The sequence below is a fragment of the Telmatherina bonti genome (genome assembly GCF_933228915.1).
Source record: "Telmatherina bonti genome assembly, chromosome: 22".
NCBI classification, from domain to species: Eukaryota; Metazoa; Chordata; class Actinopteri; order Atheriniformes; family Telmatherinidae; genus Telmatherina; species Telmatherina bonti.
This window is the reverse complement of record NC_136631.1, coordinates 10,195,203-10,220,140: the sequence shown is the minus strand read 5'-3', so window position 1 is coordinate 10,220,140 and position 24,938 is coordinate 10,195,203. Positions and strand designations below refer to the sequence as shown.

At 38.5% G+C, this 24,938-nt stretch overlaps 1 protein-coding gene across 2 annotated transcripts in view; it reads right to left on the bottom strand.

Annotated features, from left to right (window-relative positions):
- Positions 1–24,938, bottom strand: part of lrfn5a (leucine rich repeat and fibronectin type III domain containing 5a) — a gene marked incomplete at its 3' end in the record, with an annotated part of 123,653 nt that overhangs the window by 1,188 nt on the left and 97,527 nt on the right. The window contains exons 3-10 of one of the 2 annotated variants that reach the window (XM_079262310.1): positions 23,660–23,884; positions 21,939–22,067; positions 21,671–21,851; positions 21,201–21,356; positions 19,134–19,393; positions 15,271–15,738; positions 1,188–1,461; positions 1–602 (exon numbers count right to left, since the gene is read on the bottom strand). The exon at positions 1–602 is cut by the window's left edge and continues 1,188 nt beyond it. In XM_079262310.1, coding sequence (XP_079118436.1) covers positions 1–602; positions 1,188–1,461; positions 15,271–15,738; positions 19,134–19,393; positions 21,201–21,356; positions 21,671–21,851; positions 21,939–22,067; positions 23,660–23,856 — 2,267 coding nt within the window. In that variant the 5' untranslated portion in view covers positions 23,857–23,884. Of the gene's footprint in view, positions 603–1,187; positions 1,462–15,266; positions 15,739–19,133; positions 19,394–21,200; positions 21,357–21,670; positions 21,852–21,938; positions 22,068–23,659; positions 23,885–24,938 lie in introns of those variants that run through there. The other variant, XM_079262311.1, reaches the window with a different exon arrangement.

Sequence of the window (24,938 nt, the reverse complement as noted above, 5' to 3'; positions counted from 1 at the left end):
GCAAACGGAGGCGGTTGGGTTTGGTTGAGAGAGGTGGAGTTGTTGCGGTTGGTGTTGTGGTTCTCCAGAGCAGTAGGGGTGGAGGAGGGCAGGAGGGTGGTGGTGACGGTGGAGGTGGAAGGTGGCCGAGGAGGGGAAGTAGAGAGGAGGGTCTCTGTCATTACTGTGGTGTTTGAGCAAGCCGAACCAGGCTTGCCGGGAGCGGGCTTCCGCTTTGGCTTGTGCAGGGACCCAGTTGCAGAGGTGGGCGATACAATTCCAGTTTGAGATCTCTGTTCACCCACTTTCTCCCGGTCCTCACCTCCAGCTGTTGGACTCTTAGCCCCCCAACTCTGGCTGAGAACAGATGTTGCTGTGGAGCAGTCAGGCAGGGAGCACTCAGACGACTGAGTTATAGTATCCTTTCCCCCACGTCCTCCTCCAGCAGCTGCTGCTCCGCTCCTTCTCTTTGTGCTTCCCGACACGTCCTCTAATCCTATTGATCCATGTTTAGAGGCGCTGGGAGTCACAGTGCATCCTTGTGACTGCTGCCCATTGGTCTGTGAGTGAACGGTGGTCATTGACATAGAAACGCCTTTGCCACCCTCGCCAGGGTTACACACCTGAGGAAAAAGAAGGGAGGAAAGGAAGGTTTTGATCTTTTGTTCCATAATGAAAAGCCTTTCCAGCAGTCCTTTCAAGTGTGAAGAGGGATGACAAAACATTTTATTCAATTACAGTTTTATGCATTTCAAGGCAAAATGGAAATAGATTCAACCCTTTTGATGCGTGAGGTGCTAAGAACACCTCCACCTGGTTCAAACATTTTGTAAGATCCTTCGGTTCCTTTCCATATTGAATTCTGCATTCATAAAGACGCCATCTTGTACATTTCCAGTATGACTAAAATGGTCATGACAGTGTCGTGCTTCCTTTCTACTCTTTCAAATTTAGCAATACTCTACTTAAGCTTCAGAACAAGTTGAACACATCAGAGTCAATGACTCATTATAATGGTGACTCATTATAACAATGGTGATTTTTACTCCTTTTTTCCCAAAATTTCAGCTAGTCAGAGGTAAAATTGTCCAGGGCTTGACAATTCTGTAATTAATTAACTACCATAATAGCAATCCTCTGACTCAATGAAAAGATCTGCTCTTTTATTCTCTCCTTTTTGGTTGGAGTGGATTAAAAGAGACACCCACCTTGTACCGTATCATCAGGATAATGATGAAAACGAGCACTGAGGCCACTATTATCCCTCCGATGATGATGATCATAGTTCCGCCGAGGAACTGAGACTGCATAAAGTGACACCTCATGTACTCCGACTCGGTGGTGAACTGCACACAGCCGACCACTCGTGTCGCGGTCAGAGAGGTAATGACATCATCGTAGATGGCCAGCACACAAAGGTCGTACTGAGTCCCAGCTGCCAGGTTGTTGACCAGGAAGTTCTTGCTTGATGGTGGGATCATTCTGTGGTGATGAAGGCAGGAAAAGATGATGAATTTTGAATCAATAGATGAAACACACAATCCATTCTCAGCTCCCTTCCACTTGACCTTCACCTTCCATTTTGCTAAGATGAAGTCATTAGTTTAGAGATTAAGGATTAGTGATGGATACTCCAGCTAAAGGCTAGATGACCACTACACTTCCATTTAAAGCAAATATGAAAAAGATGGAACCAAGTAATCCCTTAAAACAAGACCTTAATACTAAACCTGTGTTGTAACATGCAAATTGTAAATAAAACTTTTTGAATGTGTCAGGAGTATTTTGGTGTAAACATATTTTTTTTATTTATCTAAAAGGATATTAATCAATGAATGCATTTCTAAGTTAATTTGCATATAATATTTAGTTGTTATGTCACACTTAACTTGGACAAACAGGTAGCAGGGTGCAATGGTTGCAATGCATTTTCCTTTTTTATTTAGGTCGTCTTGTATATAAAGTTTTTCCACGTAGACCCATCAATTTCAACTTGTCATCTACTTTCAGTAAGGTGACTGACCCTACTAGATGATTCTGTCGTTCATAGCTAGCCTTATCTTTTAAAATCCAAAACAGAGATTTATATTATGTAATAAGGTATTATGGATTTGTTCAATTATCATCTAAAACATAATGACAAATATAGACCATGAAGGCTCATGTCAACGTGTAGGTTATCAGCTATTCAAAGTGTTTCCTGGATGTTAAAATCAAAGAAGCACTAAACATACAGCATACGGTGCATAAGAATTACTGAAAACTAGTGGGAAAGAGAAACATTTTCACGACTTTAAATGGCAACTGTGGTTGTGAATGGATGGTGTTCATCAGTGGTTAAAATGGTTCCAGACATAAAAATGTGGTCCGGATTGGATCCAGTGGCATCATGTACTGTTGTCTACTTGGTGTGTTGTAAGGCATTACTTATTCCAAACAGCGGTCTAGTACCTACCAAACAAAGCGATGCAGTTTTAAAGCTCAGAGAGAGTTGTCTGTTTATTCACAGACACTGTGGTAATAATGGTGGCACAAAGATGGCAGGTGCCATGAATTTGGACCCACAGCCTCTGGATATAAATTGCTCGTGGTAAGATAATAAAAATAGTTATTTTAATTAAATGATTAGATCTCCTGACAATAAATATTCATAAGATAAAACAAATTTGTCCCTCGTGACAGGCAAAAATATACATTTTAAATGGTTTAATTTCTAATACTGATGATTGTTTTTGTCTACTGCCTCTACAAGAGCAAACATCATGTTAACATTTCATTTTGACACTTCATGTTTTGCCCCTTCTTGCTGTCTCAATGCAGTCCCCCTTTCAGTGACTGTGCTGTATGTAACTGTCTCAGTATGTACGCAGTGTACCCATAATGTCACTAACAATCCTGTTTTCCAAGCAAAAACTGTTCTCTAAATTGTGACAAGTGCATCAAATAAATTTTGGGCCAACATGCCAAGCTGTAAACTTTGACCAATCTCAGCATTGGTTTATTTCCACAATAATTTTATATATAATCCTGGCTTACATTGTGAAAAGAAATGCGTTCTTTAGGAGTTAATGATACCAGAGGCTTGTTTTTATTAATTCTACTTGGCATTAAATATCTCACAGCACATTGTTTTAACAAGACAGGAATATAAAAGGAACAGAATGAAAATAGACATGATAGAGAATTAAAATAAATTACAAAGATGCTGAAGGATGGCAATTAAACAACTCTTTTTTACAATGATGTTTACAAGAAATGCTCTTTCTCAAAGTAAACAAGTGGTGTCACAAAACCCAATTAAATATTCTGTCAAGTTTTACAGTTTAAAAAAAGGGAAACAGTGGGTGATTCAGTGCATTCGCTTGGACAAGAAGGTAGTTTGCAACTATACTTCACACTTGTGACACTTGTCACGGTGACTGGGGTTTTGTCCTTTGGTCTCTCTGAACAGGCTTGTCGGCTTTCTGGAATTTCCTCATTAAAATGCTAATCAAATTCCTCATTAAAACCAAACAGGACAGCTAGTTCATGGCTCTTAGGCTGATGTGTGCTGAGAGGGGCAGAAGGCTACTTTGGCCTGGTTAAAGCATCTGGTTTAGAATTTAAGCCAAGCAAAGGTTAAAAGATGAGTGAGGGTTTAATGGTTAGTATTAAGAGCGCTGGTATGGATGTCAGAGTAGGTCATTACTGGGCCGTTGGTCAAGCAACAGTGCAAGCCGGTCATGTGTGTTTCTGTGTGAGCAGGTGTATGACCCCATGAATACTAATAGAATGATAGACAGATAGAACAGAAAGCGAGACAGGCATGAGTTTTCTCCCCTTCTCATGTGTCTGTATCTAAATATCTGCATAAAGCACATTTAAAGTAAGTGAGTTGAGCCACCTTGCCGAAAATTGACATTTAAACAAACCAAGCATGATGAATTTCTCAATCCCATGCAGCAAGACAAACTGGATTAAATCCATAAAAATGATTAAATAAAAAATAAAGTTATAATGTTTCAGGGAAAGCACTATAAAAAAAAAATGGATAAATTAAGCTGTTGACTCTTAAGAGTCTGATTCTCTGGGAGTTTCTATTGTCTGAGCAGTTTTCATATGTTGTTCTGAGTTTTCTTTCCCGAATTGAAACCTAATGACTTATGTTCATGGAGGCACATATAACTTGTATTTATATAACAAAATATTACGCAACCTTTAGTGGGCTTGACAACAACTATGATGGTGACAGTTAACGGAAAAAAAAAATGTTTTAGCCTCCCCAAAATCAATTTCTTACAAGAAGAAATTGTTTGAGATTGAAGCTAATCATCAAATGACAAACTTTCATCTTAACCCTCTGATGAAAAAAATACTAAAAAAAAAAAAAAAATCAATGCCACATTTTTTACATGCAATGTCTTACTTCTATAGACATGTGCAGAGACACTTTACTTTGACTTTAATATTATTTCACTTTTTTTTCTTTTGTATAAAATTTAAAAAGTAATATATTTACATAATAAAATATTCTATAAAAAAATTACTAATATCCTTTGCTTGTCCTGTTTAACAGTGAGATAAACTTGGTAATTACATGTAAGTGTGCACATGAAATTTCATACGATATTTGTTTGTTCTTCAGTGAGTGGCAGTGTGCTGGGTCACTCTCCTAATGTCCACTGAAGTGGTAAAATTGCAGCCTTTAAATATGTTTCCACTGTAGTGGACGCAATGCATCAAAGGGGTTAATGTCTTATGTTTCCATATTGTCATGGCTGCCTGTAAAATATGATCCATAAAGGCAGCGATATAAATATATAAATATATTATAAATATATTAGTATGCTATAGTGAATGGTACAGTTTTTATTGTTTATTTAAAACAATTACTAACTTGCCAATGATGTTATGAAACCTGTTATAAAACCTGTTCTGAAAGTTTTCAGCTGCCGCTTTTCTATTTTGATGTATGACAAATAGATCGCAACAATAACATCGTCATTGTAGTCATAATTTTAGAAAGCTTCTTTGTTGAATATATCTGTTTTCACCCTTTAGAAATGACTTTAGATTGTTTTTTTTTTTTAAAAAAAAGAATGTTGTCCATAGGTTGTTTTTTAAATTGTGACAATAGATGTTGCTGTGGCGTTGGAAAACAAGAGCATAGTTGGGAGTCTATGAACACACAGACATTATCTACCTTGCTTGATAGTTGGCCTTTTTGTTTCTCTGAGTGCATCTGCATGAATAGTTGGAGATCTCTACTCTGAGCCATTTACCTCCATGAAAGCATTACCTGCATGACTCCCGTCACACAAGCCAAATTAAACTATTCACTAAGCTAAATCTGTTGAAAATCTACGTAGCAATGCCTGTAAAACTCACATTGTGCAATACTTCTCATTGACAGTGTGTGAACTGAGCAGTCATCATTTATAACTCAACCATAAAAGGAACAATCATGGTATTGACAATGTGTCCGACTTCATACTGAGCTCACAAAATACATTTTTATGCAAATTGTTTTGCTTTCTTTTTTCTTCTTCTTCCATTCTTTTCTAGCAGCATGAGCCGTTAGCTTTGTGAACTCATCCAAACTGACTCATTCATTGTGGCTAATTTCTTTGTGTCTGAGCGGGATCTTACTGCCAGTATTTGAAGCCCTATAGTGGGCAGATGATTGCCTTGGCTGAGACTATTACACTAATCTATCTACTCTGCTCTGCCAAGCCCTCAGCCCAAGGCTCATATGTGTGTGCATCTGTGCCTGTGCGTACATGGGTTTCATCACACTTTTATTGCAAAGAGGAAAAATGTCTGCTTGAATGTGAGAAAGTGTGTACAAGTTAGCTAAGGTCGATATGTATCTGAAAAATACATCATATGTGTGTGTACACGTATATAATTACGTGTGAAATTCATTACAGTAATTGTTTCCTGCCATTGTCGCCTCCTCTTCCCAGTGGCTGTCACTGCATCTGGCCTTCTTCCAGCATTCATTTCTGATGCAGCTTTACACGCTGGTAAACCGAAACCCATGCAGCATGTGCTTGGATGCGAGTACTGCACACGTATTTATGTGTGTGTGTGTTAATCAACTCTAGCTTCCTCACTGCAGCCTGAGACAAAGCCAGAGTCTCTATTAGTCTCAGCCTTTTTTGTCTCAAGACAAACAAATGCCTCCATGCACAGAACAGGGAACTATGATACTGGATTGTTCTATTTCAGGCCATTTCACTTGATTAAGTACTGGACAAAGCCTACAAGCCACAAACACACATTATTACCGCAGGAGAAAAAAAAATGGATACATGCCAAAGAGTCAGCACACAAAACCAGAGCTTGTCGGTCGAGCTGGGGTTGTGTGATAAGCACCCAGGGCTCCAAATAATTCAGCTGTGGTACCCCCCCCCACAGCAGAATGGTCAAGTCACACCATGTGAGACACACTGGGTGAAATTTTCCCAGTGTTTTATAATATTCACCACCCTAGGATGGGTCATTAGTAACCACATCATGTATATGTAGGAATGATATATGATTGAATGGGGAAAATGTTGCAGCAGACCTGTGTTCCAAGCACCGCCTTTGCAACGAGCCATACAAACCACAATGTCTTCCCAAAGACAGTCTTCTGTAGCAAGTTCTAAAGGAGTATATATTGGCTTTATTATATTAAAAAGTAGACCAGCTAAGACTTTGACACAGTTGTGAGAAATAAAAAAAGGAAAGAAAATGACAGACAGAGAACAGTGGAGTCTCTCGCTGCCAATGGCGACCACCCTGGCACCAGTAATAGGATTACTGACAGACTTACTGAAGACTAATGGCGACTGTCTGATACTGTTCTCCTTCCATGACTAAAGTTAAAGTATGGCAACTGGTGAATTTTATTTATAGTGTGTCGTTTACTTATGTAAACTTGCTCATGAGGCTGAAACTTCCTTTATTAAAAGTTTAAATCCAAAATGCCAAAGAAAACCCCATCAAAATTGTGCAAACTGCTTTGAATTATTAATATGACTTTATACTGTATGTACAAAAAGACCCTGATTGTAACTTTAGGGCTACACAAGTTTAACCCTTGGGTGGTACCTTCATCGTTGTCATACTTTTAGTAGAGGCTACATATTTGTACTTTTGTAGTTTATGCTTCATAAAGAACAGTATTATAACTCAAATCATTTACCTTGATTTAAAAGTAGAAAACATCTGCATTCCACCACAGGCCAGAAAAAAAGGTCATACTTTATGTGTCAGTGAGGAAATGCGGTACCGATGCATGGGCTGACCCCGTAACCTTTGGGTCCCGTTTGTCGGGTTGGGTTGTTGGTTCTTACCACATGCCAGTTCCACTCTGTTCCCAATTAAACTTTTCAGGCTAAATAAATCCTCCCTTAAATTGCATTTTTAGCATGTATTTAATAGTGGCGGGTTATGTAAATTGGTTGGCTGTGTAAAGCAGATTGAGGCGGGTAAGATTATTTTATATATGTAAGACTTGTGGGCTGAAAAAAAAAGAGTTGCCTGCACATCACTCGGTCAGGTTCAGGGTCTAATTCAAGGACAGGTCAACAGATAGTCTGTGGAAACATGGGCTCACTTTGCCTTTTGATTGGCAGATTAACATTGTTTCTGCTGTGCCACAGCTACTCCAAAACAACAACAAAACAAAACAAACAGAAAAAAATTGTTATATGAAGATACATTAAAAAAGCAAAAATCTGTTTTTCTTTCTTTCCCTTCCTTCCTTCCAACACAGGCTTTCCCCCCAATATTATACCTTAACATTCTGAAGAAACAGCACATAAATGTGCTATTTAATTCTGTGGAAAATAAATGAGTCTTTCAAACCCTTAAAAACTGTACACAGTTACCTTGAGGCCCAGTTATGTGTTCTTGTGGGTACTCACATCCAAATTGCACCTCAGGGGATAGACATGTACTCCTTCTCTATCTTCTCTATGCCTTTTCCTGAGAGTGTAGATGGACTTTAGTTTTCACTAATAAATTTTATTCTTTCTCAGACATATTTCGTGGCAGTCTTTTCTCAGATATTGTTCTCCCAGTATTGCACAACCATGGAAGGAACCACAATATGGGTCACAGTAAGAAGGAAAGTAGGTTGTCTTATTATCTCCAGAAAATGGTATTCACTGCTTCTGGCTAGAGCCCCTTGTTCAACCACACTGCAAGCTAGTCTGAATTAAATACCCTGAAACATGAGAAAATATGCCAGATAAGCAAAGAAAATAGCACAATATATCTCTAATGGGTTTTTAAAAGCTTTTCTTGACATTGTACTTGTTAAACATTTGTTAACTTAATTTTCAAGCTGTTGAATAGATGAAATTCCAGCAGTCATTCCCAGGAGTCGGCTACTGAATGTCATTTTATTCAAGATCATTTTCTAAACAATTAAGCAAACAATAACACATGACAACAGAGCTCTCTGTAAATATGATCAACCCAGTTAAGAATAACTGATTTCTAAACACAAAGTGAAGAAGATTAATGGTGGCTTAACTCTTGCCCCATTACCGCTGACCTCAAAGCTAATGTGGCTTCCAGAGCAGATGGCACAATGCCATGCTAATAGGTCTGAGCCTCCCAGGCAGGCAGAAATATTGCAAGAGCTACCTTCTTGTCTTCGTTTAACCATGCATAATGCCTCCGCTGCCAGAAATAATGGTTAACAAGCACCCATGGAGCATGTAGTCAAAGGTGGAATGGGGATTTCATGCTCAGGCCAGGTGGGCTTTACTATAACCTCCATGTCCAATTTCTTTTTTAGTTAATTTGTGTTCAAATAGGAGAACCAATCTGCACTTCTTGGAAAAGCAACCTAGTTGGTAACAATATCATGATTTCATTGGCATTTGCATTGAAGAATTGAAACTGATTAGCAAAAAAACATCAAAGATTGGGGTATAAAAATTGCTAGCTTAAATGAATCATAATTTTCAATCTCCCAAAGGTTAGAATTATCCCAAAAACTATCATTATCCTCACCCTTCCTTGAAAGCATCCACACACAATAGAGTAGCTTATTTTTTTTTCCTTCCATCATCTGTCAATGTTAGAAACGTTCCAAGACACAATTTTGCGGGTAATTGTGGTGTAATGAATCACTGGTTCCTGAGTAAGGGTAAAAGATCTAAGGAAACAAATTATAACTCTGAAATGACTTCAGGAAAGGTAAACCATCTCTTATGGAAGCATCATAATGGTATTGATCAAAATGAAAGCTGCAGGGAAAACAAACCTTAAAAAGAAGGTTCTTCAGTCCAGATTATTCCATTGACAGCACTTCAAAAAATATTTGCACATCAAAACAAAGACATTTGCGTCTTGTGTTGAACCCAACTACATCTGTCCTGAACCTTTTAAAGGGGGTTTTATGTGCAGTTTTGTAGTGTATCTTCAAAGCACTGGGGGAGTGCACCACTCACAAATACTCAGAACTTCTCAGTGGCAGAATGGAGGAGCACCAAGCGACATACAACATGCGAGGAGTGGTGCATGAGTTGCAGAGACAGAGTGAAGTCACAATTTTCCCACCACCATGACTCCAAAAGTCTGTGGCAGGGAGTGTAGACTGTAACAGACCGGTATGGTTTCTGGATATGCGATTCTCGCAGAAAATCTCAATGGTTATTACGCACTGTTTGAGGCGGGCAGCTCTGACGGTGTTAGCATGCTAACTGCTGCAACTGTCAGGATAGCTTCTGCTGAAGACGTGCAAACCCTCACAGGCTCACTGGCTTTGTGTATTAGTCTTATACTGACCAGCACCTGTCTTCACCACTGTGTTCAACTTCTCTCTGAAACCTATGGTCCTTTCCCCAGGCACAGTCCCTGTGGTGAAGGGTGCACCTCCAGCTCACCTAAATTCCTATTTCCCAGTAGCCTTCACTTTCATGCTCATGTGAAATTATAACAAGTCAAAAAAAAAAAAACATCAGAAGGGAAGTGACAGACAAGCTACTTGTAACATTTCAGTTTTAGAGAAAAAAAAAACCAAACAATCTGCTGTTGCTCGAGCTCATCACCTCTGCACAAGCAGAGAAGCCATCAACATGCCACGCTCTGAAAACTGGCCAAGGTGTTGGGTAGAAGTCATCAGGTGCCGACATCCATCTGTCCAGCTGAGTATCATTGCTGAGTCATGTACAGCTCTCCTCAGTGAATGTCTCCGTCCATACATCCTCTCAGCATTCTGTTAAAACTTTCCCTACAGTATTTTCTGTGGGTTCTTTTTTTTGTATATTTGTGTACTTTTCCAGTTGGTGCTATACCTCCTTGCTTATTTTTAATCTCACCTTATTGTTCTATATTGATTATGTGTGCTTCTCCACCTGAAAATCATTACTCGTCTGTCCTCATTTTTATCAATATTTAATTTCTATTTCATCTCCTACCTCTAAATTCCCATTATGGTCCTCTGTATTATTAACCTTCATATTATGCATCTGTTTTCCTTTCCCGCTTTTTGATTTGTGTTTTACAAATGGCAACTCCTTCCATTTGTCTTCTATCTCTTCCTCATCACACAAATATCTTTGCTTTCCTTTCTTTCCCTTCAAAATAATCCCCACTGCTGTGGTGCCTCTACCTGTTCTACTTGCTCAGGTTTAAAACCACACAGATTACTCACAACAACGATGTGGTTCTGAAAGGCCTGCTATGTTTATGGTGCAATAAAACTAGAATTAAAACATTACAGCTAAATAAATGTGGTGGAGGTTTTTCACAATTCAAGTACAGCTGAACTAGGTGTAATTCCTGTGCCTTAGGGACTGTTGGCAGAGATAAACTTCTTCCACCTGGAGAGGAAGGGAGAGTAAACCCTCTACAAAAGCTTGGATTCATCCTTAACCCCCTGTTGTGTGCACTCATAAAAAGCTTGGCACACAGTTTACTTGATGTGTAAATTAAATTTTCTTTCTTTTTGTAAATGGCATCCAGCCCCTGTTGTTAAATGGATCTGCTGGAGTGGAAAACAGACTGAAGAAACATGTAAAATAAAAATAAAAAAATACAAATGAAAAACAACAGACCAAGCAGATGAGGATGTGGGTGGAGGGAGAGGAAGTATTGTGTGTGTGTTTGTTTTCCTTGAACAGAGTGCAGTATTTGTCTTCTAAGATTTGGCAAATTTAGTAACATATTTATAAAATACATATTAGCTTCAGGCTAGAGCCTTTCCCAGCAACTATGTGGTGAGGAAGAGTACACCCCGGAAAGCTCACAAGTCCATCAAAGGGCTACGACTAATATTACCACTACTGCTCCATATTACAATAATATGGTTTTAAGAATTGATGTAGATTAACAATTAAGTAAAATCTCAATATGCTGTTATAATTTATTTTTACTGATAATATAACTTAAGCAAATATAATGGTTTGAAAATCGATTTGAAAGTACAACCACCTTTAGCAATACATTATTTGCATCACTTGTATGTGTGTGTATATGTATATATATATATATATATATATATATATATATATATATATATATATATATATATGTATATAATGTCATCCTCCTCATCATCAAACAATAAAATCCAGTCAAGTATTAAAGCCGAAAACTTTCCATTTCCGGTCTTGTTTAAAAGGTCGCTGCATATTTCCTCGACATCAGGCCTCCATTAAACTCTTGCTGAAATAAAATATCAGCGATGGATTTGATGTATGGAGCACTCAGCTCACTTCCTCTTAGCTTCCACTGAAGCAGGAGTAGAAAAGTGGAAATTACAGTAAGTTGGTTTGGAGTGAAGCTTCATTTAATCGTGTGACCATGAAGAAAGAAGTGGAAGAAAAAGACAATATGGAATATCAAGCTGTGACATCATTCTTTGGTATCTCATGTCACGTCCTCTGATGTTTATAGCAGAGGTGATGTGAACAGGATAAATCCAAGGAGACACAGAGCTTTAACGCGTTCATTTTGATCATAATTAAAGTGAATGACTTCAATACCACTTTGGACTTGTTCAGTTTTGGCTTGTAGTTTCCAGTGTTATACAAATGTGCTTTGGTGTTGTGAGCTCTACATTGGGATTCTGCTTGCTGTTCTACATGACCGACTTGGCAACAAGCCTGCCAGTGGAATAGAAATACAATCCTTAAGCAGGAAGACTACCATTAAAACACGAGCACTGTATCAGTATACACCTTCCAGTTTCAGGTGTCCTTGAGGAAGACTCTGTACCCCTGTCAGCTGCCTGTTCTGCAGCCGACGCTGACCTCTCTGGGGAAGAAGTGATGGGTGGGGTTTCCCAACTGGGATCAATACAGAATAAAGAAGCAAAAGCAATATATTTTTGGGATATGCTGAAAATCAAAAGGCCTGGAGCTTAACATAACCAAGAGGGCAATTTTATTAAGGTTTAAACCAACTATTGAATTCACAGTTTGCAGGAAATATAGCAAACCCCTCCTACAGCCAGAAGCATTATGCTGAGCAGGTGGAGAGTGGAAAGCTGAAACATCAATGTGTGGCAAATCAATATGCCCTCATTGAAGCTGAAAAAGTAAGTGCCCTGTCTGCAACAACAGAGCCAGATTTCCCTTGTCTATCATTCTCCTTCGCTGCCGCTCCACCTTGCCTCTATGTTGTCCCTTTCCATTTCCCATTAACCCTTTTCCTCTTGGTCTTTATTCAATCTTTTTTTTTTTTTTTTTTTACACACCAACCCTCCTCTCTTTCTTCCCAGTGTTTGTGTAGTGGCAAGGCATAATCAATGGGCTGCTGCTTTGTGCCAGCAGAGGTGTTGAATGGAAATCAATCTGCTATCCAGAGACGAGAGATGCAAAGCAACACTGAGACACACAAATGACTTCTTTCTTTTAAAAAAAGAGAGGATGAGAGAGCAAGAGGCAGGATGAGAGGGCTAAAAGAAAGAAACAATGACTGATGTGATGGAGGGACTATGAGGGTGGGTGATGAAAGGTTGTCTGATCACGCCACATCCATTCCTCCACAGAAAGCTGCTTGCTTTAGCTGCTATCTTGCTTTGTAACTGGATAGTTACCTAAAATACCAAGTAATAAAAAAGGCTAACTTTTTTTAATTTGCCACCTCTTATCAAAACAACTATTAATTCCTCACACTGTCAATTTTATTTAATCCCTTTTATTTCCTTTTAAGCTTTTCACTTGTTTGTTTTTAATGCTCTCTGCATCTTGCTGTAATGATTTTATGTTTTTATGGAAAGCACTTCGACTTGCCTTGTACATAAAATGTGCCACACAAATAAACCTGCTTACAAATATCTAAAAATATCAGGTTACAAGAACAAAAGTACAAATGCAAACAAGCAGTAGGATGCCTTAAACAGAGAGAACAGCAGTGCAGGACATAGAAAGGAAAAGTGTCTCTCTTGATGTCTGAGATGAGCATATCTTTACAAGACATGCATGTATCCCACTGGCGCCATTTCTCTCTGGTGTGTTTCCTAAAAGGGGGTTAAGTGCTGATGAATTATAAAGAAAGATTAGATATAATAGACACAGCAGACAATACCAATGGGTTCATCACCGGATGCGCTCTGTTCAAGTGCATTTGTTTGTCGTGATATGGGCTAAAATACTAACAATGGTAATTTTATAGTTTGGAAAATAAAACCATGTCTTTAGAGAGGGCTTTTCTAACAGTCAGTGGTATTGTCATCAGTGTGACTCAGACAGTAAATCCCCATTCTCCTTCACTTCCTCCTGATGATGCATAAGGATAAAGTATGGTTTGTGGATTAGCTCGGAGATAAAAAGCAGATAGTGCTGGCATAGTTCCCTGCAGAAGTTCTTTGTGTTTAACCCCCCCCCCCCCCCCCCCCATTTCACCTGACTAAATATTTGCCTCAAATAACAATCATTCCCTGTGAGATGGATCTAATCTGTGTAATCCTGACTAAATGGAAAAAGTCAAGAAAGGCTAACCGAGTGCGTCCTGCCAAGGCCGTCCCCGTTGAGTCAGCAGGCTGAGCGGCGCTGTGATGAATTCCAGGGGTTTAAGGCAAAGATCACGAACTTTCTTACATCACTTTGCTTAACATCCTCGTTTCACCTCTGATTTGGTTTGACTTGTCCTGACGTGGACTATCTGGATGGATCCTCTGCTCATGTCCACCAATGTTGTATTTTCACATGTAGCAAGAGTGCTGGATTCGTATTTCCACAACCACAAGCCGTATTACTTAATCACCGAGTTTCTACTTTGAAGGAATCTCATAGTTTTAACGTCATCATTTAAAGAGTACAGAATAAATTGTCAGCTCATTACATTTAGCCGGTATTTAGCCTGCAACACTAGATTTGTGTTTAAAATCTCCAACATTGTGTACATTTATTGAAGGAAATTGTGTTTTATTTGTATACATCTCATCGAAACTTTTTTATTTATCTTTCATTGTTTTACTATATCTCTATTTTTGTGTTTGACGTTTCTATTCTTTAAAATTTTTATTTCATTTTAACATCTTTTATTTTTGCCAGTGTTCTAGCCAGATACAGTTAATGGGGGTTGTGACGGCGCCTCTCGAGACATCATTCTACGTATACGCGTTGATATGGGATTATGTGTAAGTGTGAGTTGTATGTTGTGTAAATGTGGGTGTGATGGGTTATATTGTTTGGTTTTTTTTTACTTTTATCTTTTGTTTTTTTATTGTAAACACTTTGCGCTAAACTATTTTTGTGGTACAAAATGTGCTTTATAGATCAAGATTGATAAACTGATGTCAACATAGTGTAATATACATTACATATAAATTTGCTGTATGATCATAATGCACTTCATATTGTTAAATAAAAAACATTTCAAACCACTTTGGAACTCTAACTGAAATGCTGGAATATATTTAGTTGTCATAAATCATCCTTGGCCACTGAGCCAATGTCATTGCACCTCATAGTGCCCCTTTTTTGTGACCTTAGCCCTGCCGCTTCAAGTTGGCCCCATCTCATCCCCCTCATGTGGTCATCTTTTATGAGCCACATGAGCATCTTTTCCAGGAACTTTTCCCAGTGTGTATTGAATTTTTATTGCTTTATATTGTAATTTTTTCCTTGACATTTTGTGTGCATTTTTTTTTCCTGTCTGGACTCTGTTCACAGTTTCCAACAGGATCATTAAAGTTGCATTTAATCTAATGTAATCTTATCTAAACAGCCAGACATGGGTAATTCTCTACCTCTGCTTTGGCCATATCATGGTTCAGTTTCCACTTTGTAAACTGTCTGACTACTGAAGTCAGAATGAATGAACGTCACTTTGACGCAACGATGCTGTCAGTCTTACCTGTAGACCAGCGAGTCGTCCTGGCTGCCATTGTACTGAATCTGGAACATCCTGATGCCTGGTATATTCCTCTGAAAGTTGAACTTAATGAGTGCAGTTGATGACGTTGCTTCAGCTGTCACCACCCTCTTGTCAACTCCACTTTTCACATCGCCTGTCACGTTGCTACCGTTGGCACCTCCCCGGGTTGACGTGGAGATGTCCGAAGATCCCGGGTCTGGCTCTTGGATGTTGTTGGTGTTGTTGGAGATGTGTGGGAGCTTTATGATAACCAGGTCCACAGTTTGGTGGGCTTCTCCAGCAGGGTTGGAGGAGATGCAGGTGAAGGAGCCGGTGTCTTTCACAGTACTGATGAGGATGTCCAGAGTCCCATTGTTATAGACCAAGGTTCTAGAGGAGTTAGACACCAACTTCCCTTCAGGGGAGATCCAGTGAATGGCTGGTTCTGGGTCTCCTCTTGCCTTGCACCTTTAAAAAAAAACAAGGGGGAGGAATTTATTAGAAACAAGACAGAATGGGGTCATGTGTACAGTAATAGCAGAGTTTTCTTTCCTGATGGTTTAGGAATCCCAATCTTTTCCCTTTGGGATGCAAGTTAAGGAGAAAACGGTGTGAAAATGTGTCTTCAGAGAAGATTCATTTGATTTAAATTTTACATACTAACTTAGTTGTAGCGGAATAGCCTCTACAAATTATGAATTTATTAATTACCTCGGAGCACCACTCATCACCTTTAATTAACTTAAAATTCAGGCGGATGAGACACCTGAAATAAACTCAATTCAATAAACAGTCTCACTTCAAAGGAGTAAATCCTACGAACGAATGAACCAGAAATCGTGCATTCAGAAATTATGACAATAACGGATGAATTGATTATACATATTTATTTACAATGATGGTAAACATACAGCAGTGAAAATGAGCAATGATGGAGAGATGTTATTGGTGAGATGGTATGATGAATTTGTCAACATGGAATTTCATTTATAACATTAATAAAGAACGCTGAGATTAATTAAATGAGATGGAGCAGGAAGAAACTGGTTGGAATTAAGCAAATAAATCGGGATGATTATCTTACTTAAATCTTTGACAAGAACGTGTTCAATAATTCTAAATTTGGATAAAAATTCAAATTTAATTATTTAATTAGAATCTGATGTACTGGTTTGGGACATCACAAATGTCAGAGCGCTATCAGATCCTACTTTGAACGCTGAATCCGGAGTGTGGGTCGAAGCGGGTGGTTGGTCCCCTATTCGGCGCGTTTCCGGGGGAATTGGATCCCTGGAGCGTCAGAAGATGTAGGTCTACGCAGCTACTCTGGCCTACTGGGTCCGTTCAGCGGAGTTCCAGAGCGGTGTGATGATGATCCAGATTGTCCCAAAAATAGATAGTTCCAGATTTTACGTGTAAAGACGTAATGGAAAAAGTTGGAGCTGCGGTTCTAGTTAATTACTGATCTCGGGAAAAATACTGGTTACAAATAAACACTTGTTGTACTTTCTCCCGTTCGGAAGAACGGAGAGGTAAAAGCTTATAATGAAATAACAAAAGAAAAGAAGACGAAAGGCTAAAGACAAAAGCTAAGGACAAGAAAGAAACTTAGAGGAGACAAAAAGCTTAAACGAAGACAAAAAGCTCAGGAGGAGAAAAAGCCCAGGAAGTTGGTCTGCCAGTCTAATTTAAACAGACCCGCCTTTCGAACTTCCAGCCAATCATGAGTTGCTTCTGTCAGAGGCTGACCAACCTTATCCAATCAGGTCAGCTCCAGTTCCTTCCCTCTGCATCTCATTAATGTGAACAGGATACTTTCAATTCCTTGCTTTGTCTGCCGCAATACACATCAAATCACATTCTTTCAGAGTTATGCAGATTCCTCGTTTGCTGGGGAAGGAAAGCATTTTATAGTATTACTTTCACACATGAAAAGATTGGCTACATGTAATTTTTATTAAAGGTGGATTAATTAATTGTCATGACTCGTCCTCATTGGGTAATCCTAAAAAGAAAACTCACATTTTATTCATTCATATTAGTAGCTTAAGAGAAGTCTGAAGCTTGGAAAACATAATCAACAATTATTTACCGCAGTGTTTATGATTAATGTGTGTGTGTGATCAGTTCAAAGAATTAAATCACATATCAAGATAAAATAATGGAAAAGAAGAAATTCAACCAAAACAATTAACCACAGTCTTTTAGACTAAGTTAGATCAGTTCCTTCAATTGGGGAAAGAAGTTTGGATTCCTTCTGTCTCCTTCTCCGTCAGGGGAGGGGTTGTTCTGGCACCATGGAGTCTCGTCTTTTGGCTTAGAAGTGTCATTTCTGACCAGAACCAGGGTTTGGTCAGATGCGACTCTCGGCATCTCCCCCGACCTGCAACCACAGATTATAAGATATGCCTCTACTCCTTCGCGTGGAATGCTGTGAGGAGAGAAGGTTGTAAATCTCGGGGTGTCACCCCTCCTCTTGGGTCAAATGGTCACTCTCTACTCGTCCTGTGTGGATCAGTCTTACTGCAGAGAAAGAAATAACAACTATTGTTTAATCCAGTTGAATGTTTTTAATCCTGGGAGGCCAAGATCGCTACATAGTCTTTAGTTATTTATGCAGATGAGGTTCAATAAGACAAAGAAAGGAAAGACTTTAGTTACATTGCTGTCAAAAAGGCCAATGTCATAAATATTCAATTTATAAATTCAAATATTTTGAACTTATTTGCAAGTGAAAACATCTGTTCATAGTTTACTTAATTGAATTGTCAACAGAAACAACAAAAATAATGTAGCAGATCAGAAGAGATAATAAAAAAAAAAAATGTTGCCACAATTCGAGTCCATTTAATTAATCAAATTTATGAGAAATCTCTCTTTTATAGCCCAAATTGTCAATATAGTCATTATCTGAAAAAATAAAATATATTGATAAAAATGAACAGGAAATAAAAGTCACTGTAGCCTTCCTCTGTCTTTTAATCTGATTAAAGAGGTTTATTATTAAAATTGACAACGTGAAAGCTGAAGGAATAATTTTTAATATTCATCTGTTATCATGTCGTCCATTGTGGCACCAAAACGTCATGAAGGTCATCTTTCATTTCATTATCTGAGTCTATGAGGATGTAAGAACTTTTTACAACAGCTTTTAACGACCAGGAATGTTTATTTTTTTTGTCATTTTCACATTGGGTTCATTCTTATCATGAAGGTTGTTGCTTATTAAAAATGTGTATTATGAAAAAAGGAACTTTTAAATGTAATATCTGTAGAAGCTGCACTGAAACCAAGAAAGAGAACATTTACAAAGAGCATTTATTTCAGTCTCATTATTAACTAGTGAGCAGCTCTGTGCGAAAATGATGGGATGGGATTGTAGATATTAGGTAAAATATGCAATCTCAACATCATATTATATCAACTGAAACTGTTTTATGGATGGAAATATGCGGCAAACAAATGACAAATGCTACACAGAGTGACCATCACTTACATGCACATAGCTCATATAAAGAGCTGAAGACAAGATAGAATAAAGAGAGGGGGAATAATACCTTCACACATCTTTTCTTTCCTTCTTTCCCCCCATTTTCATATTTTCATATTTGGAAACATAGCATCTATTGAAATTGGAAGTGTGTGACCACTATATATGCAAATGAAGTAATCATCATCTTTCAGCCCTGTTGTTTTGAATTAGTTTTATCCCCCTGATTTTTTTTTTTTCCACATCATTAAGAGGTAAGACTTTTCATATTCCCCGGTGTTTTGTTGTGTGTCTGTCAAAAAGTTTGGACGTTGGGTGGGATAATAGTTTTAATCTGCAATTAAATTAGGAAATATAATTAGACGAGTGATACCTGAGTGCTACTCTCTGCCCCTCAAGGACCCTCATCTCATGGGAGAATCTAGTGATGAGGGGTGGCTCACAGAGGAACTCCTCCTCAGGTATGGACCAGAAGTATCGGCCGGAGAGGTGCGATGGTGTGGCACATGTCTCCAAGTCGTCCTCTCTGTTCAGCCTCCTCAGCCAGAGTAACTCACAGTTACAGTGAAGAGGGTTTCCACCAAATGACAACGCAAAGGAAGAAGATGTCAAGACCCCCGATGTGGCTAGAACCTAAAAGTGTGACAAAATGAACACACTTTTAATAAAATAAACTGTCAAACAGGCAACTGTCTGATTAATCAATAACATTTAGCTGTTTGGTTTCTTATTGATTCTATGTGTATGAACATACACATTTCATGATAATGTGAATGAAATATTCTATCTCATTGTGATCATTACAATGGAAATTTTTAATTGGGAAGCATTGGACTGTGGCATCATCATATCAGGTACACTCCACAACCCAAAGGCACTCTCGCATAGCAGGACAATACACCCCTCCAAACCCTAAAACTGGAAGTGTTTTGAAGAATACAACGAAGATGCACTACACTTTGCCCCTTTCTTCAAATGTCAAAGGCTACGTTCAGACTGCAGGGCTTGCTGCTCATATCGGATGTTTTTGAAAGTCTGTTCACGTTTCCGATCAAATGTGACTTGTATGTGAGCTCCTGTATGAACCTCATGCGTACCAGAAGCGTCCTGAATGCGTAGAAGACACAGCTACGTGCAGTGAGCGTGTGTCTTTGTGTTTGCAGAAGTAAATATGGATGGCAGCAGAGCATTTGCTATTTTAAAAGTTTTGTCCAACCGCAGCCAGAACATTGTGAATGGGTTCGTTTTAAGGAGACGTTTACAGAAGAGGAAAGTAAAAGTTTTAGTCGAGGCCTTTGTGGAGCTGTGGCAGCAACAACTGTAGAGAGAAACGTTTGGGTACGGAGTCGCAGTCAGGATTGGTGGAGAGTGATGTGAGCGCATTTACCGATAAAGAGTTCATAAACAACAAACACAGAATAATTACGTTTGTCGTGTGTCAAAGCGTCGGTCGGATTAATGCGACCTGACCGTTCAGACTGAAGTCGCATGGCAAAAGATCAGATATATGTCAGATTTAGGACCACAAATCCAAGCGGCCTGGGTCGTATTAAAAAAATATCAGATGTGTGTCGTTCAGACTGTTAAGAAAAGATCAGTTACTGGTTGCATAGGGGCAAAAACATCGGATTTAAGTCACTTAAGCCTGTAGTATAAAGGTAGCCAAAGTTTCCAGTCTGATTAAGCATCCGGGTGATGCATCGGTAAAATGGTCAATCCATGGCAAACCAACCCATCAGCCCATAAAGCCTAAAGGATGTGCTGGAAACATCACCATGTTATCAGTCAAAAACGATCTGGCTTGTCAGCACAGAACATTTGGTAATATGACAACTTTAACATGAACTATTTTACTGCTCTTTTACTGCCGTGACAAAGATATATCAATAGTGATAAGATGCAGATAAAATGCATCATTTTATTGCCTGCTGATTTTAAAGAATAAAAACAATCAAATGTTAAATTTTTAAATGTTAAATAGAAATTCAGCTGAATGACACACATAGGGCCAGATCTACTGAAGTTTGTGTGAACTAAAACTTCTGCAAACTAATTCCATATAAAACAATGTACCAACCCATTTACTGACAGCGTGCCCTGAGGGTTGCGTCTGTTAAAGCATCCAGTTAGTACACCTGTTGTCATGGATATGCAGTATAGGCCATTCACACAGTATTTTGTGTCACTTGTGAAGACAAAATGTAAATCATAAAAGCAAATTTGCTCATAGAAATTGCACCTGCAAAGAATGTGCAAGCAGTCTGTGTGTGTAGTTGCACACATGGCTGCATATATTTCCCATTTACGTAATCAACCACAAACCATGCTTCAGCCCCACACAAAAAATTCTAGATTGCACACGCAAATTATTGTGCACTGATTGTGATCTTTTTAGATCTGGCCCATAATGGGTTAAACACAGAGAAACTCATGAGGATACCTGTGCCCGTTGAAAAAGGGGATCAGGAGGCAACTTTTGCAGTTTATTAGAGGTGACATCCAATCGGTTGAGCTTTTGTAGAAGAGAAAAGGTTCCCTCTGGAATGAAATCCAGCATGTTGTGGTCTAAACTCAACGTATGGAGGCTTGTCATTTTCTGCATCGTTGAGGAAAGAGAGAGAAAAAAAACATTTGAATTCTTTCTTATCACCCTCTTGTTGTCAGTCGTCTGGAAAAACTTTAAAGAGAAATATGGAGAAATTAAACAACATGTATTTTTTTATTTCACCAGTTCATACTTCCTAAACATTTCGAGAAGTATACCTCTAATTTGTTACCCATCTTTTGATACTTTTCTGGCATCTGATGAGTCTCAGAGCTTCTAATAACTTTAATCTCACAACGTATAAAAAGCTTAAAAAGTTTCCCTTTCCTCATCAAGTCTGAAAGTGGCAGCAAAGGACATCTGACCTGGATAGCTTCCCATGGAATAGAGTCCAAGTTATTATAACTGAGGTCCAATTCTTCCAGCGCCAGCAGGTCATTGAACGCTCCCTGGTGGATCAGCACCAGCTGGTTGTTGTTCAGAATCAGGTGGTGAAGCTTTGACATCCCGCTGAACGTATCATTGCCTATCCTCGTCAGGCGGTTACTGTGGGATGTTGGAGAAAAAAATAAAGTCTTGTAAAAGGTTTTGGGAGGATAAAGCATGTTTGATCCATCTGCTTTTGGGTCCTACCTGTTAAGGTGTAGTGCTCTGAGGTTTTCAAGATCAGCAAAGGCATGAGGTGTGATGTAGGAGATGGTGTTTCGGGATAACGTTAGGTCCACCAGTCGTGTCATGTTTGCAAAATCTTTCCTTTTCACACTGTTGGCATATGTATTTACAGTTATATTAGACAAAAGACGGGCAACCTCAACACCAAATGAAGTATTTTTTTGAGTAAAATCACTTCGTTGTCTTGTATATAAAATATACTATTTGAATAAACGGCCTAAATTGCCTAAATAGAGTAATTCTTTGAAAAATCTCGCATGTATGTCCTGTAATGGGTTTAAATGCCCAGCAGATTTTAAAGAGGACAAGAGGAACTTTAAATATTTAAAGGCAAAATTCATGCTAAAACAGATTTCGCATATGGTAGACCTTTCATCCGTCACAGCTCATTCAATATTTGTGAGCATGAATAACTCCCTCCAAAGGCTCGAAAGTGTGTAACCATCAGGAGACAGCCCTGATCTGCTCCACTGACTACAAGCAGGCTATGGCTTACTCTGGGGCCTTGAAAGATGAGCTTATTAGTTTGTTGTTATTTATTTCCTTATTTTTCACCTTTAAAATTAGTTTTAATTTATCTTAGAGGCAGCACATAAAGTGCTTGTATACCAACAAGACTTTGTGCTTAAATCTTCAACCATCTTTTGCAGAGAAACTCCAGATTTTGTCACCTTATGACATTAAAAACTAATGTCTGCTACCAGTTTAGGCAACTTGTTTATTATCATGCATTGAGGTTGAATGGGTCGTGGCTTTTTATGATGTATGGCAGCTATGCACACAAACAGGTTCATAGATTGGGTTTTAAAAGAAAAGCTTTTCTACTTTGTTGATCTTTATTAAACAGAAGACAATTTAAACAACAAAGAAACACGCCATGCTTTTTGTTCAGTACACTGCTGTTTTACTGACTTCACCTGCACCATGGGTGACAAGTTAACATCACCAACACCAGTCCTTGAGGGCTACCGCTGTGCAAGTTTTCGTGTTTCCCACATACAACACACTTGACTGGAATGAAAAGCTTCTCCAAAAACTTTTTGTCATCTTCTCCACCTGCCTGTTGATAAGCCATTGATATGGGTTAGGTGGTTTGCAGCAGGGAAACACTGAAACCTGCAGGATGGTAGCTGCTCTAATTTGTTCAGGACCCCCCCCCCCCCCCCTTTTTTTTATGCAATTAAATGAAAAAAAAAACAAAACAGTGTCTTCTATCAATAAATTATAATTTAGCACATTTTAGTTATTCCTTATTGTAGTCTCCAGTTTTTTGAGTGACAGTTGTAAATTCAGCCACCTCTTTAATGAAAGGGTTTGAATAAATTTGAGGATAAATTTGTACTACAACCTACATCAGCGTATATAAAACATTACCATAAAGTTTTCAGAGAGATCAAGGCCGAGTAAAAACCTTTCTTCATAATCATAAATTGATTTGAAGAAACTGAATGTATGCTATAGAGGGAATATTTTAATGCTTCTACTTTTACACTAAAATTAATGACAATGTCTGTACAAAACATCAAAACATTAATTAAGTGAAAACTGCTGAAGATGTAAGAAGCAGTACTGTAGTACTGTAGTACTACAGTACTACAGTACCACAGTACCGCAGTACTGTAGTACTGATGGAAGAGTATTTTGAGTCAGTTGAACTGTGTCATTACTAATGAGATCATCACCTTGTGATGAAGTTATCGGCCAGCCGCAGTTCCACTGTATGTCTGTCAATGTTCGGCGGGACAAACAGCAAACCTTTCTTTGCACAGAGGGTTGCCAGGTTGGGTGACAAGATCTGACAGACGCAGCGCTTCGGGCAAATCTGTGCCCGCACTGCCATGGCAACTGCCAGCATCACACAAAACAGCAGCCTCTCCATGGTTGCCACCCTCACCTGGACACAACACCTAAAACAAAGACAAAAAGAGAGACAAATGCGGAAATTAATGATATCCTTCTTCTGCATAACAAATAAGATTTTCAACCTTGTGTTGCAAAAGACATGAGGAAAGTAAAATATTGGGGGGAAAAAATCAGTTCATCTGTCAAACATTTAATAAAATGATATTTTCATACCTTACCTGTGTGCCTGCAGAGTACTAAGTACATTGTGCAAGAAAACCTTTCAAACAGAAATGATCCATTTATTAAGTCTAATTTGCTAATGCCACTCTGGACCAACTGACCACTTATTTCCCAGAGCAATTCCTCCTGTATAAAATAAATTGTGTGCCATTCTGAACGTATGGTTTAGTTTGACAGATATGAAGTAAGTGTTGAATGTAGACAGATGAATTTCTCTTTTCAGTTGCCTTTTGTCACTTTATTTTATTTCAACACATCAATTCCTAATTAAACTAAAGTGGGAGTAATGCTCATGGTAATGCGGATATTCAGTCATTATCAGGCATCAATGCTTGTGATCAGACAGGGCAAGCTGGAGTTATTAATGGAAGCCTTGATTAAGCTTTGAAGGACATGGGAAAACCAGGATTGAAGAAATCAAAGTGCAAAACCACACAGAAATGCGGATATTCATTAACAAATCCATATACAAATACAACACACACCGGAGGAAGATGGAGCCGAGGTTGTCGAGGTGAACCTTAGCTGAACTTTATTACATAGAAAATGTAGAATGAAAAAAAAACAAAAAACAACTACATACTGTCCGAGTTGAATCTGAGAATAATTTTAAAGGAAGGAAGGACGAAAGATACCATATTTCTAAGTGTTGACTCTAAAGTGCAGACTTAGATTTAAACCCCCCCCAAAAAAAGTAAAGAAAAAACAAAAACAAAAAAAAAAAAACGCATTAATAAATCTAAATTTTTACCAATCGCTGAACCAAAAGCACTTTGATCAGGAGATCCAAAAACTTCAAACATTTTTATCAAATAAATATGGTTCAGGAAAGGAAACATTTGCAACCAACTGACTGGAAGAAACAAACACACAATA